This window comes from Idiotropiscis lumnitzeri, chromosome 7 (genome assembly GCF_059441095.1).
Source record: "Idiotropiscis lumnitzeri isolate Australia: NSW breed Sydney's pygmy pipehorse chromosome 7, RoL_Ilum_1.0, whole genome shotgun sequence".
In the NCBI taxonomy this organism is placed as follows: Eukaryota; Metazoa; Chordata; class Actinopteri; order Syngnathiformes; family Syngnathidae; genus Idiotropiscis; species Idiotropiscis lumnitzeri.
Window position 1 is genome coordinate 16757277 of NC_142397.1, and position 16117 is coordinate 16773393.

Here is a 16117-nt window from a genome sequence, read left to right on the forward strand (position 1 = left end):
TTCCAGCTGTCTTCGGGCAGTAGGCGGGGTACACCCTGAACGGGTCGCCAGCCAATCGCAGGGCACACAGAGATGAGCAACCATCCGCGCTCACACTCATACCTAGGGGCAATTTAGAGTATCCAATCAACCTGCCACGCATGTTTTTAGAATGTAAGAGGAAACTGGAGTACCCGGCGGAAACCCACGCAGGCACAGGGAGAACATGCTAATTCCACACAGGAAGGCCTGAGCCACAATCGAACCCACGACCTTTGCACTGTGAGGCCATTATGCTAACCAGTCGGACAATGTGCCGCCCCAGTATCGATACAATGATGTACAATACTTTCGATACCATGCTGAGCTTTGTTATTGGAGGGTTTTTTTTTTTTCAATCTTGCACTCAAGTGTCAGGAACACTTACTGGAATGGTTTATGCATTTTTCAATCGTGACAATTTAATAACTGTCAAAGAGTTGAAAATTAGTGAACACATGACTCAGTTTTTTAAAATACATATTTTAGGGTTAATACTTAATCATTTTTGAGTAACGCACTCCGTACTGGATCGCCACCCAAGTATCTGGATCCGTATTTCACATTTTTTGTAATTGAATGAGACTCCTGGCAAATAAATAAATAATTAAATCTGTTTTATATTGTTCAGCAATTAAGAAAAAGCTTTGGATTTTCAGTCATTGCGTAACCCCTTGCATTTAGGGAAACTATGCAAAATAAAAAAAGAAAACAATTGAAAAAAATAAGAGAGAAAAGGGTTATCTCCCGCACAAGATGATTCACACTGACCATCATAATCCAGCAAGTGAACAGATAAATCCGGCATCCCGTAACAGAATAGCAGGCTTGTTAGGACGTCCAACATATTGGGACGTCAATGCAGTACATTTTAAAAAACTCGAGAAAAATGCTACGTGTGAGGCATCTTCACCAAGTCTTCCAGTTTGAGGTACGATTCGACTATGCCACATACAATATGGCAATGAGGACGCCGTACGATGTAGTGCATAAAGCAAAATCTACACCATCCCCGCTGTCAGTGTGAGTAATCCCCAAATCGTTCACCAGAGGGTAGGATAGTTATTTTCAGACGTTTTCTGGAAAAAATGTTTTTGCAATTTTTTTTATACCAAATAACTGTGATTACAGTACGGAGCCTCCGTATTACGGAGATAAAGCGGCTCAGATAATGTATTTGTAACGCAAACGTGCTGCAAAAGGCCTCTGCATACTGCTGAGGTCTGCGTTGTGTTGTCGCAGGTGCGATGTGGTGCGGAAGAAACGCCACGGGCTTCGTGGTTGTGGCTGAGACGGTTGTGCTTTAATCTTCTTTCAAAATCAATGACAGTCTCTCGTCCTAATTATGCAACATAAAGCACTTGCTTACTCAGGAACTCAAATCACAGCAAAGACGACGGTCAGGAGAGTCGAAGCAGGAACGGACAACACTCACACGTCACACAAGCTAGTCACAATACTTGCAACACCCAAATAATATTTTCAATCTCATTCGCTCAAAGGAAATAAGCATGTCAACACGCATTTAAAAAAAAATAATATTATTTCAATAAAAAAACAGGTGGCTTATTAAACTACTAATACAGAATGTAGACGAATGGCAGGTACGTTTGTTCACATTTTCAAAGACAAAAACAATACTGCCACAATATGGTTGACTACGCAGATACAGAAAACACTACTGGGTCCCAACGTCGACAAAAAGTGGAGAAATGTTTAAATTACTTTAATAGCAACATGGTACCACGGTGACACCATGTGGCAGTCTTGAGCCACTACAGACTAAATAAATAAATTGGCTATTTGACGTACCAGAGGCTGCCTTTGCTAATATATACATTTATTCCTCTGCAGAGTTGTTTTTTGTTTGTTTCAGGTCATTTTTATTTTAACATTTAAAGAAAAAGATGATAAAATGAGGAACGCTTCACGAATTTGCGTGTCATCCTTGCGCAGGGGCCATGCTAATCTTCTCTGTATCGTTCCAATTTTAGTATATGCGAAGCCGAAGCTACGCAGTAGGTCACAGGACCAGTCCAGTTTATAACGAGTACTCCAGACAACTTATTTTACAGCTACGGTGTCAAACCGACCCACACAGACACCAATATGGCTGCCAATATCCACATAACATTGTCTATGGAAGCTACTTCAGCAATGTGTTTGTAATTCTTATGTCATTTTCAAGAGGAATTCACAGAAAACTAACTTGCAAACACAGGAAACGCCAGCAGAGCCATACACAGCAATCTGACTGGCTGCCTGAAAGATTATGCAAATATATTTGTGGTCAGACGAGTGCCATGAGTGCAGAGAAAAGGGCGGCGCCTCTTTGCTTCCCCCATCCCAGTCCGAGAATGTGAGAATGCAGACAGGAAGGAGGAAGGTGCGTGTAGAGGTTATTTTAGGGACCATCATCTCCGCAGTGAATGATTTCCAAGGGTTCCATTGCCTTGTGAGTATTTGCTCCAATCAAAAGTCCAACATCTGAATCTATAGCTGGCTTATCAACTTTTTTCAGATGAGGCCACTTTTCCAAATCTGTCTGCCTTGGGATGCTGACTTTTGAAACTGGAATGCCTTTGTGTGTGTGCGTGTCAGGTAAATCAATGTACACATTTTCTTTTACACTGCTAACTTCCAGGCCTGAAACAATGTAACTTGGCTCAACCCTTTTCTGGCCCATCGTGCGGAGAAGGAATCTGGTCTTCTTTCCTTCTACACCAAGTTGTTGATACAGAAAACACTACTGGATCCCAACATGAACAAAAAGTGGAGAAATTTTTACATTACTTTAATAGCAACATGGTACAAGGGTGACACCATGTGGCAGTCTTGAGCCACTACAGACGAAATAAATAAATTGGCTATTTGACGTACCAGAGGCTGCCTTTGCTAATATATACATTTATTCCTCTGCAGAGTGGTTTTTTGTTTGTTTCAGGTCATTTTTATTTTAACATTTAAAGAAAAAGATGATAAAATGAGGAACGCTTCACGAATTTGCGTGTCATCCTTGCGCAGGGGCCATGCTAATCTTCTCTGTATCGTTCCAATTTTAGTATATGCGAAGCCGAAGCTACGCAGTAGGTCACAGGACCGGTCCAGTTTATAAGGAGTACTCCAGACAACTTATTTTACAGCTACGGTGTCAAACCGACCCACACAGACACCAATATGGCTGCCAATATCCACATAACATTGTCTATGGAAGCTACTTCAGCAATGTGTTTGTAATTCTTATGTCATTTTCAAGAGGAATTCACAGAAAACTAACTTGCAAACACAGGAAACGCCAGCAGAGCCATACACAGCAATCTGACTGGCTGCCTGGAAGATTATGCAAATATATTTGTGGTCAGACGAGTGCCATTGGTGCAGAGAAAAGGGCCGCGCCTCCTTGCTTCCCCCAGACCGCGTTGCTCCTTCGCCATCGTCTTCATTTCTTCTTCAATCAAATAACACTTTCTTCTTCGTGCATTACAGTAATTAGAGAATTGCGCCCTCTAACGTTGACACATTTCACTCCACAAAATCAAAATAATTACAAAAGACAAAGAAATGTATAATTTCTTCTCACAAACATACAAATGGCAAAAAACAAATATTTGCAATCATTATCCATAAAAATAGAAACATTTGTGAAATGGCGCTAACATTCCAGCCCCTAATTGTTCTGTTTGAGCATAACAATTACAAAAATGACAAAAGCGACATTCTAAACTGTTCTATTGCCCAAACCATATTTAAATGTAAACACAACATGTATTTTGAAACTAATCACATCACTGCTCCATTTCAAGCAAAAGGCATAACTTGTCAACTGGCCTTTCCAAAACACAATTTTTAGTCTTTACCAAAACTCTTCTCACGTGACCATTTGAATCACGGATTGCATTTTCAACCTTTCCCATTACCCATGAACCCCTAGGTGCACTGTCATCTACAATAAAAACAATATCACCAGGTTGTAGGTTTCTTTTCAAATTGAACCATTTTTGCCTTTCTTGCAAAGGTGGGAGATACTCTTTGGCCCAACGCTTCCAAAAAATGTCTGACAAGTATTGAACCTGACGCCACCTTCTCTTTGAGTACAAATCTTCCTTTTCAAATAAACCAGGTGGTAAAACAGGTTGTCTTTTTAGAAGCAGCAAATGATTTGGTGTTTATGCTTCTATGTCATTTAGATCATTTGAAACTCTGGTAATTGGTCTATTATTAATAATAGATTCCACTTCACAAAACAAAGTGTGAAGACGTTCATCATCTAGAGTTTGTAGTTTCAATAATGAAACAAGAATTCTTCTAACAGAAAGGATCTGTCTCTCCCAAACCCCACCGAAATGAGACCCAGAAGGTGGATTGAATATCCATGTAACACCTTTTTGCAAAAGTGACTCAGCAATTTTTTACTTATTCTAACCTTTGATTGCTTCACGCATTTCCTTTTGTGCACCAACCAGGTTTGTACCATTATCTGATCTCATAACAGAAACTTGGCCTCTCCTAGCCACAAACCTTCTGAATGCGTTAATACATGAATCAGTTTCAAGTGAGTGAGCAACTTCTGTGAACTGCTCTTGTGGTAAGACATATAAAAAAACACCATACCTTTTCACATAACCTCTGCCACATTTAACATCAAAAGGTCCAACATAGTCCATCCCTACATTTGTGAAAGGGGGATTGTCCATTTCAAGTCTATCTTTTGGCAGATTTGCCATTTTCTGTTCACCAGGTTTGACTGACAACCTTTTACAAATGACCCATTTTGACAAGATTTTCCTTAGAGCTGCATCAGCTTTTGGAATCCAATATTTTTCTCTCAGCTTGGACAACATTACATTCCTACCACTATGACCTGTTTGCATGTGAATATGTCTGAGCATCAAAGATGATAGATACATAGTGGTCTTGATGAAGGATTACAGGGTGTTTCACATTGCATGGTAAAGCAGATTTATCCAACCTTCCACCCACCCTCAAGACATCATTGTCCAACATAGGATCTAGTTTCTATATATGACTAGTCCTTTTGACCTTTTGACCCATCTGTAGTGTAAGGATTTCATCTTTGTAGCTCTTATTTTGACAAAATTTCACAATTTCTTTCTTTCTTTTTCGGGAATGGAAGTCAGGACAAGTCTGCTGTTAGTATTCCATTTTGTTAGGTGAAAACCTCCACTTGCACACAGTTTAGTTAACTCCTCTACTATAATACAGGCCTTACTTTCACTTGTGACTGACACAAGACAATCATCCACATAAAAGTTATTCTGCACTGCACTAATGGCCATCTGCGATGCCTTGTTAGTGGCATCCTCAGCTGTTTTCTTGTAGGCAAAGTTGGCACAACTCGGTGAAGACGTTGCACCGAACAAATACAGTCATTTTGAACTCCTGCAGTGGTTCATCCAGGTTTCCTTCATGCCACCAGAGAAACCGTAGCATATCTGTGTCCTCTGGTGGAACTTTTACTTGGTGGTACATTGCCTCTATATCAGACATCAAGGCAATGTGGTCGTGTCTGAAACGGGTTAAAACTCCAATTAAAGAATTTGTCAAATCAGGTCCCTGTAAAAGTTCCTTTTTCAATAAATTGACTTGAAATGAGGCAGCACAGTCAAAGACAACACAGAGTTTTCCTTTCTGTGGGTGGCACACCCCATGGTGAGGTATATACCATAATCTTCCATCATCACGTTCCAGTTGTTCGCTTGGCACAGACCCATATTTTTTTTTATCAATGAGATCTGTCATGAATGCTGTGTACTCTTCGTGAAAATCTTTGTTTTTCAACAGTTTCTTTTTGAGACTTTCTGCTCTTTACACGGCTAAGTTACGGTTGTTGGGTAATTTGACAGACTGATCTTTAAGTGGGAGGCCAATGCAATAATGACCTTCAACCTTTTTAACAGTGTTCTTGACCAAGTCTATGAAGTGTTCATCCTTTTGTGACATCTCTTGTTGCTCTTCAGAAATCTTTTCTGGAAAGTCATGGTTAAACTGTTTCACACACAGTGTTTCAATGTCTGACAGTGAGATGTGGTTGACAGAAGCACTGTGTTCATTTTCAGAGTCTGTTCTATTTAAAGGTCCATAGACAACCCACCCGAGGATTGTACGGACTGCATAGGGACCATCATCTACGCAGTAAATGATTTCCCAGGGTTCCATTGCCTTGTGAGTATTTGCTCCAATCAAAAGTCCAACATCTGCATCTATAGCTGGCAGATCAACTTTTTTCAAATGAGGCCACTTTTCCAAATCTGTCTGCCTTGGGATGCTGACTTTTGAAACTGGAATGTGTTTGTGTGTGTACGTGTCAGGTAAATCAATGTACACATTTTCTTTTACACCGCTAACTTCCAAGCCTGGAACAATGTAACTTGTCTCAACCCTTTTCTGGCCCATCGTGCAGAGAAGGAATCTGGTCTTCTTTCCTTCTACACCAAGTTGTCTCATGAGCTTCTCTGAGCAGAAAGTTGCGTCACTACCATTGTCCAAAAAGGCGTACGTGTCTATTACTTTGTTGTCTTTCTTGAGCTTAACATGAACCGGCACAATAGCCAAAATTCTATTGCCATTACCGGCCCCAGTGGCACCACATGTTCCACTTGTGATTGCAGTAGGGCTGGGGATTTCAGTATCTGAAATGTCATTGTCATCATTGGATTTGTTTATTTTAACATAGTAAAGGAGGCTGGGATGTCTTTTTGAACAGCCATCACATTGAAGTCGTTTCTTACAGTCCTTCCTCAAATGACCTTGAGTCAAGCATGAAAAGCACAGTCCTTTTCCCTTAAGGAACTCCACTCTTTCCTTGTGATGCAGTAATTCTGTTTTTAATGTCTGAAAAGCGTCCCTCTGTTGTACGCCCCAGTGCCACTCATCTCGCTGAGAAGGTCCTTCAGTGGCTTTGTGTAGGATGTGAGATGAGGGAGAAACTTTCCCAAATAGTTGGCTATGCCCATAATTCTCCGTATCCGTTGGCTCAGGCATCTCCATGATGGCGCTGACCTTGTTTAGATCCGGCGACACGCCATCGGACGTGACACGGTGTCCCAGAAACAGAATTTCGTCTTTTAAAAACTCACATTTCCCATTCAGCGTCAGTCCTCGATCCCTGAGAGTTCGTAGCACCGTGTATAACCTCTCATTGTGCTGCCTGATGTCTTCTCCAAATATGACAATGTCATCAGCATTGGCAGACTACTCCTTCACATCCCTCCAGCATCTGCGACCTTCGACGCTGAACGTGCTCTGGTGCTGATGAGATCCCAAATGGCAGCCTGTTTAAGCAATATCTGCCAAAAGTGGTGATGAACGTTGTGAGAAGCCGGCTTTCTTCGGCCAACAGGATTTTCCAAAACCCGGACGTGGCATCTAGTTTTGTGAACACCTTTGCTCCGGACAGCATGGCTAGTGTGTGGTCTACAGCTGGAAGAATGTGTCTCTCCCTTCTCACCCACTTGTTCAGTTGGGTCATATCCACACACAATCTGATTTTACCTGGCCATGCCTTTGGTGCCACCACAAGACCGGCACACAACGGTGTGGGTTGCGTCACCTGGGAAATCACGTCCATTCTCTCCATACGCTCCAGCTCCCCTTTAATTTTGTGTCACAGGGGAAAAGGTACATGAAGCTGTTTTTCTGGAACTCCTGCGATTGCTTATCAGTCCTGACGCTACTCTGTAGCGCTCGAAACGCTTCAGCCACCTCGGCCACTCAGCAACTTGCGCGAAGTCAAACTTGCCCGGCGCGGCTAACCGAGGCATCGCCGCCCCTCCGTAGCCGTACAGTCTTTGCACTGCGTCCTCTTCATCCATTATTTCCATGTAGCTTCTGACACCATGTAATGTTTGCTATGTACGTGAGAGACAGACGACACCATGAGTTATGAGTCAGCAGTATTCTTTATGGGTTTTTTTTGTGCTTATTCACCAGTGTCCGTGTTGGAACATTACACGTCACAAAACAACACTTAGTTCCACTTTATCCAACAGCAATTAGGCTTACGGCTTGTGTTTGGCTGCTTGACTCGCTAAATAAACGGCTGAAAATGCATCAGTGAGTGTAAGTTGGCTGCATTGTGAGGCTACAGGCCAAGTCAAGTCAAGTCAATTTTATTTGTATAGCCCTTAATCACAGACAGTCTCAAAGGGCTTTACATAGCCACAATCGACATCCCCGATCTTAACCCCCAGGAGGGCAAGGAAAAACTCACAAAACCTCATTAGGGGAAAAGTGAGAAACCTTGAGAAGGGACCACAGATGGGGGAATCCCCCTTCCAGGATGACCAGGCTGCAATGGATGCCAACTGGGCAACATTTGACACATACAATGATGCTATGCAATAATAGATGAGATAATATAAGAGTCAATTGAATGAAGCGCTGCAGGAAGATGACTTCAGTGGAGTGGGTCCTCATCCAGGGCCGTAATATCCATGGCAGCATATCCGAAGATGAGCCTTCGATCTTGTACCGGTCAGTTGGTGTAAATTCAGTACAGCCACTTCTAAGTGAATCGCCATCACCTAATTCGGGGAATTGGGAACAGAAAAGAAAGAACAGAAATAGCAAACAGGCCAACAAGTAGTTCAATGAAGTGCTGAAATATAAGGAAATCAGAAAAGGCGCTGCATGAAGACGACTTCGGCAGAGCAGGTCCCTTCCCGGTTCGTCAGTGCCGTAATCTTCAAAGCCTGTCCCCATCACCTAATTCCCAAGCAGGGGAAGGAGGGGGCAGAAAAGAGAAGAACCGGCAGTAAACAGGCCAACAAATAATTAAATTAGATGCTAAAGTATATAAATAAATTGATCAAATGTCGCGCTGCAGGAAGACGACATCACTGGAACAGGTGCATGCCCAGTTGGTCAATGCCTTAAACTTCCTAGTGGGTCACCGTCACCTAATCCCCAAGCCGGGGGAACAGGGGGCAGAAAAGAAAACAAAAGAAAAAAAAGCGGCAGTAAACAGGCCAACAAATATTTCAACAAATATTTCAGCTAAATGCACAAGAGTATAAATGCGTCTTTAATAGTGTTTTGAACATTTCTACAGGCCTCAAACAAGCTTGCATAAGGCGCACCGTTAGCGCCATTTCACAAATGTTTCTATTTTTATGGATAATTGCAAGTATTTGTTTTTGCCATTTGTATGTTTGTGAGAAGAAAGTATACATTTCTTTGTATTTTGTAATTATTTTGATTTTGAGGAGTGAAATGTGTCAACGTTAGAGGGCGCAAATCTTTATTTACCATAATGCACGAAGAAGAAAGTGTTATTTGGTTGAAGAAGAAATAAAGACGATGGCGAAGGAGCAACACGGTCTTTTTACCGTGCTTCGACCATCAGTGTTTCTTCACGCGTAAAAAGTTGTTTTTGTTCGCCATTTCATGAAGAGGTTGAACAACGAAAATAAGAAGAAACAAAAGGAATCTAAAATAACCTCTACACGCACATTCCCCCTTCCTGTCTGCATTCGCACATTCTCGGGCTGGGATGGGGGAAGCAAGGAGGCGCGGCCCTTTTCTCTGCACCAATGGCACTCGTCTGACCACAAATATATTTGCATAATCTTCCAGGCAGCCAGTCAGATTGCTGTGTATGGCTCTGCTGGCGTTTCCTGTGTTTGCAAGTTAGTTTTCTGTGAATTTCTATTGAAAATGACATAAGAATCACAAACAAATTGCTGAAGTAGCTTCCATAGACAATGTTATGTGGATATTGGCAGCCATATTGGTGTCTGGTGTGGGTCGGTTTGACACCGTAGCTGTAAAATAAGTTGTCTGGAGTACTCCTTATAAACTGGACCGGTCCTGTGACCTACTGCGTAGCTTCGGCTTCGCATATACTAAAATTGGAACGATACAGAGAAGATTAGCATGGCCCCTGCGCAAGGATGACACGCAAATTCGTGAAGCGTTCCTCATTTTATCATCTTTTTCTTTAAATGTTAAAATAAAAATGACCTGAAACAAACAAAAAACAACTCTGCAGAGGAATAAATGTATATATTAGCAAAGGCAGCCCCTGGTCCGTCAAATAGCCAATTTATTTATTTCGTCTGTAGTGGCTCAAGACTGCCACACGGTGTCACCCTTGTACCGTGTTGCTATTAGAGTAATTTAAACATTTCTCCACTTTTTGTTCATGTTGGGATCCAGTAGTGTTTTCTGTATCAACAACTTGGTGTAGAAGGAAAGAAGACCAGATTCCTTCTCCGCACGATGGGCCAGAAAAGGGTTGAGCCAAGTTACAGTGTTTCAGGCCTGGAAGTTAGCAGTGTAAAAGAAAATGTGTACATTGATTTACCTGACACGCACACACACAAAGACATTCCAGTTTCAAAAGTCAGCATCCCAAGGCAGACAGATTTGGAAAAGTGGCCTCATCTGAAAAAAGTTGATCTGCCAGCTATAGATTCAGATGTTGGACTTTTGATTGGAGCAAATACTCACAAGGCAATGGAACCCTGGGAAATCATTCACTGCGGAGATGATGGTCCCTAAAATAACCTCTACACGCACCTTCCCCCTTCCTGTCTGCATTCTCACATTCTCGGACTGGGATGGGGGAAGCAAGGAGGCGCCGCCCTTTTCTCTGCACTCATGGCACTCGTCTGACCACAAACATATTTGCATAATCTTCCAGGCAGCCAGTCAGATTGCTGTGTATGGCTCTGCTGGCGTTTCCTGTGTTTGCAAGTTAGTTTTCTGTGAATTCCTCTTGAAAATGACATAAGAATTACAAACACATTGCTGAAGTAGCTTCCATAGACAATGTTATGTGGATATTGGCAGCCATATTGGTGTCTGTGTGGGTCGGTTTGACACCGTAGCTGTAAAATAAGTTGTCTGGAGTACTCCTTATAAACTGGACCGGTCCTGTGACCTACTGCGTAGCTTCGGCTTCGCATATACTAAAATTGGAACGATACAGAGAAGATTAGCATGGCCCCTGCGCAAGGATGACACGCAAATTCGTGAAGCGTTCCTCATTTTATCATCTTTTTCTTTAAATGTTAAAATAAAAATGACCTGAAACAAACAAAAAACAACTCTGCAGAGGAATAAATGTATATATTAGCAAAGGCAGCCTCTGGTACGTCAAATAGCCAATTTATTTATTTAGTCTGTAGTGGCTCAAGACTACCACATGGTGTCACCGTGGTACCATGTTGCTATTAAAGTAATTTAAACATTTCTCCACTTTTTGTCGATGTTGGGACCCAGTAGTGTTTTCTGTATCTGCGTAGTCAACCATATTGTGGCAGTATTGTTTTTGTCTTTGAAAAGGTGAACAAACGTACCTGCCATTCGTCTACATTCTGTACTAGTAGTTTAATAAGCCACCTGTTTTTTTATTGAAATAATATTATTTTTTTTAAATGCGTGTTGATGTGCTTATTTCCTTTGAGCGAATGAGATTGAAAATATTATTTGGGTGTTGCGAGTATTGTGACAAGCTTGTGTGACGTGTGAGTGTTGTCCGTTCCTGCTTCGACTCTCCTGACCGTCGTCTTTGCTGTGAGTTGAGTTCCTGAGTAAGCAAGTGCTTTATGTTGCATAATTAGGACGAGAGACTGTCATTGATTTTGAAAAGGAGATTAAAGCACAACCGTCTCAGCCACAACCACGCAGCCCGTGGTGTTTCTTCCGCACCACATCGCACCTGCGACAACACAACGCAGACCTCAGCTGTACGCAGAGGCCTTTTGCAGCACGTTTGCGTTACAAATACATTATCTGAGCCGCTTTATCTCTGTAATCACAGTTATTTGGTATAAAAAAAAATAGCAAAAACAATTTTATCATATTTTTCTTTAAATGTAAAAATAAAAATGACCTGAAACAAACAAAAAACCACTCTGCAGAGGAATAAATGTTTATATTAGCAAAGACAGTCTCTGGTCCGTCAAATAGCCAATTTATTTATTTCGTCTGTAGTGGCTCAAGACTGCCACACGGTGTCACCCTTGTACCATGTTGCTATTAGAGTAATTTAAACATTTCTCCACTTTTTGTTCATGTTGGGATCCAGTAGTGTTTTCTGTATCAACAACTTGGTGTAGAAGGAAAGAAGACCAGATTCCTTCTCTGCACGATGGGCCAGAAAAGGGTTGAGCCAAGTTACATTGTTTCAGGCCTGGAAGTTAGCAGTGTAAAAGAAAATGTGTACATTGATTTACCTGACACGCACACACACAAAGACATTCCAGTTTCAAAAGTCAGCATCCCAAGGCAGACAGATTTGGAAAAGTGGCCTCATCTGAAAAAAGTTGATCTGCCAGCTATAGATGCAGATGTTGGACTTTTGATTGGAGCAAATACTCACAAGGCAATGGAACCCTGGGAAATCGTTCACTGCGTAGAATCTATTTATTATAATAATCTAATTATTTTTTCCATGGGGCCACATAAGAAACATAAACTATTGTGGAGGGCCGGGCCAAAAGGCTGAACTCAATTCTGCATAATATTAATTGTATTTCTTTTTTAAAAAGCAGTAAATAGCACTGTTTTGACAAGCTGGCAAGAGTATATATTAAAGTTAAGCAATGAAACTAAATACCAAATAAATTGAAAAAATGAGGTTGCCTTACAAAAATTTATTCATTCAAAATTTCTCAACACAATGGTAGACAAAATATTAACATTTTTTACTATTTGTGACTCATATTAGTAATCATATTCTGTCACATTCACTTCAAAACACATTTTGAGTTCCATATACTGTTGGATAGTTGTGTAAAGGTTCTGCGCATTTTAAAGACATCACAATATTGTCTTTTTGCACCAAACATTAAGCAAGATACAACATATTGACTGTCACTGAACTGTGATTTTGAGAAAAAGTGTCCCAGTTCATTGTTATCTGGTGCCTTACAGTCACATGCCTACATTTGTGGTCTAACTGCCTCATTTGGTGTTTCAATGTTCATTTTTCTTGTTCAGTGAGAGAAATCTAATCTCTGCTGGGCTTTAACAAGTGCATCAAAGTCAGGCTGAATGTCTGAAGTGGAGATGCGAAGCACAGCTGACAGATGATCATCAGTGAGAGAGGATCTGTACCTGGATTTTGTAAACTTCACAATTGAAAATGTTTGTTCACAAATGTAGGTAGAGCCAAAGAGAACAAACATCTTCTGAGCATGTCTCCTAATGTTTGGAAAGTTCTCCTCCTTGAGAGAAGAGTAGAAATCCAGCAGAGATCCTGACTTAAAGTGCTCTGCCAGTACTCCATCAGACTGCAGGTCAACAAGTTCCAGCTGAACATCACTGGGTGCATCATCCACACTGAAGGTAAAGGGAGAGGAAATCATGTGCATTTCATCCTCCATTGTTCTTAGATCCTCAAATCGCCTTGCAAACTCACCATGCAATGCTCCTAACATGGATGAGTACCTGCAGAGGTTATCAGCTGATGGTGTGACTTCTTTCAGGGTTTGCATGTGAGTGAGAGTGTTGCTCTCCAGTTGTCTTGAAAGAAACTGTATCTTTCTCATGAAAGCCTTCACCAAGCTGTGCATTTCATGTACAAAAAGGCCCTTGCCTTGCAGCTTGGTGTTCAGTTCATTCATCAGTGCAGTCACATCAACAGCAAATGCGAAATCTGCCATCCAGACCTCATCTGCAAACTCTGGGATGGCCTTGCCTTTTGTCTCACAAAACTCCTGGATTTCTGCTTTCAGATCCCAGACTCTTTTTAACACTTTGCCCAGGCTGAGCCATCTCACAGAAGTCTGGTAGCCAATGTCACTGTGCTCACTCTCATGCTCCTCCAGAAGTGTGACAAACTGTCTGTGATTCAGTGCCCGGGCCCTGATGAAGTTAACTATTTTAGTAACAACATCGATAACATGGTTAATTTTTAGCACTGATTTGCACAACACGTGTTGGTGTAAAATATAATGTAAAAATACTAATTTCTGATCAGGGTCCATTTCAGTCACTTCATCCTGCATGCGTTTTAAAAGTCCGACATTTTTCCCGGTAAGATTTGGACAACCGTCCGTGGTGGCACCTGCCAGTCTGTCCCATTTCAGTCCCAACGTGTCCATACAAGCATTTACCTCAGTGAAGAGATCGCTCTCTGTCGTCGTCCCTTTTAACGACCGCATTGCTGCCAGCTCCTCCGTAATCCTGAAGTCCGGCGTTATCCCGCGGACAAATACGAGTAGCTGGGCTGTGTCGCGGACATCACAACTCTCGTCCAGAGCCAAGGAGAAAAAATCAAAACTTGGCACTTCACGTTGCAGCTGTAGCTCCAGATTCCCCGCAATGTCCTCGACCCTTCTCGCCACGGTTCGCCTGGACAGCAGGACTTGCTCAAATGCCGCTTTTTTTTCAGGGCATATTAGTGCTGCCGAGTCTACCAAGCACTCTTTCACGAACTCCCCCTCTGAGAATGGCTTGCTGTTTTTGGCTATTTTGTGGGATATCACAAAGCTGGTCTTGGTTGCTGCATCCCTGGATGCATGAAGCCCGGTAAAAAAAGCCTTGCTGCGTTTGCAGCTTAGCTAGCAAAGCTTCCGATGTCTGCGCTCTTTCAGCACCAGTTAGGTTTTTATATTTCTCTGCATGTTTCGTCTGGTAATGCCGACTCAAATTGCAGTCCTTCAACACGGCGATCTGCTCCCCGCAAACTAAACACACAGCTTTACCTCTAACTTCAGTAAATAAATACTTCGCTGTCCAATTTTTGTTGCATATTCTACATTCGGCATCTACCTTTCTTTTTTTAGCCTGAGCGGACATTTTTGAGGGCGAAAGTCGTCTTCTTGTGATTCAATCGCGCGCATGTCTTGATATACGCATTACGTCATTATGTGCGACGCACATTGTGCGGGAATTAAAAAAAACAATTTCAGAATAAAAGCAGTGTAGAGTCTACACGCACCTTCCCCCTTCCTGTCTGCATTCTCACATTCTCGGACTGGGATGGGGGAAGCAAGGAGGCACCGCCCTTTTCTCTGCACCAATGGCACTCGTCTGACCACAATTATATTTGCATAATCTTCCAGGCAGCCAGTCAGATTGCTGTGTATGGCTCTGCTGGCGTTTCCTGTGTTTGCAAGTTAGTTTTCTGTGAATTCCTCTTGAAAATGACATAAGAATTACAAACACATTGCTGAAGTAGCTTCCATAGACAATGTTATGTGGATATTGGCAGCCATATTGGTGTCTGTGTGGGTCGGTTTGACACCGTAGCTGTAAAATAAGTTGTCTGGAGTACTCCTTATATACTGGACCGGTCCTGTGACCTACTGCGTAGCTTCGGCTTCGCATATACTAAAATTGGAACGATACAGAGAAGATTAGCATGGCCCCTGCGCAAGGATGACACGCAAATTCGTGAAGCGTTCCTCATTTTATCATCTTTTTCTTTAAATGTTAAAATAAAAATGACCTGAAACAAACAAAAAACCACTCTGCAGAGGAAAAAATGTATATATTAGCAAAGGCAGCCTCTGGTACGTCAATTAGCCAATTTATTTATTTCGTCTCTAGTGGCTCAAGAATGCCACACGGTGTCACCCTTGTACCATGTTGCTATTAAAGTAATTTAAACATTTCTCCACTTTTTGTTCATGTTGGGATCCAGTAGTGTTTTCTGTATCAACAACTTGGTGTAGAAGGAAAGAAGACCAGATTCCTTCTCTGCACGATGGGCCAGAAAAGGGTTGAGCCAAGTTACAGTGTTTCAGGCCTGGAAGTTAGCAGTGTAAAAGAAAATGTGTACATTGATTTACCTGACATGCACACACACAAAGGCATTCCAGTTTCAAAAGTCAGCATCCCAAGGCAGACAGATTTGGAAAAGTGGCCTCATCTGAAAAAAGTTGATCTGCCAGCTATAGATGCAGATGTTGGACTTTTGATTGGAGCAAATACTCACAAGGCAATGGAACCCTGAGAAACCTCTACACGCACCTTCCCCCTTCCTGTCTGCATTCTCACATTCTCGGACTGGGATGGGGGAAGCAAGGAGGCGCCGCCCTTTTCTCTGCACTCATGGCACTCGTCTGACCACAAATATATTTGCATAATCTTTCAGGCAGCCAGTCAGATTGCTGTGTATGGCTCT

The 16117-nt window shown here is 42.0% G+C and overlaps 2 protein-coding genes and 5 non-coding genes across 7 annotated transcripts in view; 3 read left to right on the plus strand and 4 right to left on the minus strand.

Annotated features, from left to right (window-relative positions):
• numbl (NUMB like endocytic adaptor protein) overlaps window positions 1-14220 on the minus strand; it is a 66329-nt gene extending 52109 nt beyond the window's left edge. The window contains exon 1 of the mRNA XM_088300273.1: window positions 14103-14220. The gene's annotated coding sequence lies outside the window, so the exon portion shown is untranslated. The remainder of the gene's footprint in view (window positions 1-14102) is intronic.
• Window positions 1930-2035, minus strand: LOC148333778 (U6 spliceosomal RNA). Its single transcript, XR_015844402.1, has one exon. It is a non-coding gene; the product is annotated as a U6 spliceosomal RNA (small nuclear RNA).
• On the minus strand, window positions 2998-3103 carry LOC148333779 (U6 spliceosomal RNA). The gene has a single exon (XR_015844403.1). It is a non-coding gene; the product is annotated as a U6 spliceosomal RNA (small nuclear RNA).
• Window positions 9859-9964, plus strand: LOC148333780 (U6 spliceosomal RNA). Its single transcript, XR_015844404.1, has one exon. It is a non-coding gene; the product is annotated as a U6 spliceosomal RNA (small nuclear RNA).
• LOC148333781 (U6 spliceosomal RNA) lies at window positions 10927-11032 on the plus strand. Its single transcript, XR_015844406.1, has one exon. It is a non-coding gene; the product is annotated as a U6 spliceosomal RNA (small nuclear RNA).
• Window positions 12624-15578, minus strand: LOC148333782 (general transcription factor II-I repeat domain-containing protein 2B-like). Its single transcript, XM_088299867.1, has 2 exons — window positions 15568-15578; window positions 12624-14499 (listed from the first exon to the last, which is right to left on the minus strand). Exons 1-2 carry the CDS (start codon window positions 15576-15578, stop codon window positions 12981-12983), a joined length of 1530 nt encoding a protein of 509 aa, XP_088155993.1. The 3' UTR covers window positions 12624-12980.
• On the plus strand, window positions 15299-15404 carry LOC148333783 (U6 spliceosomal RNA). Its single transcript, XR_015844407.1, has one exon. It is a non-coding gene; the product is annotated as a U6 spliceosomal RNA (small nuclear RNA).
• Window positions 15579-16117: the final 539 nt, after the last annotated feature.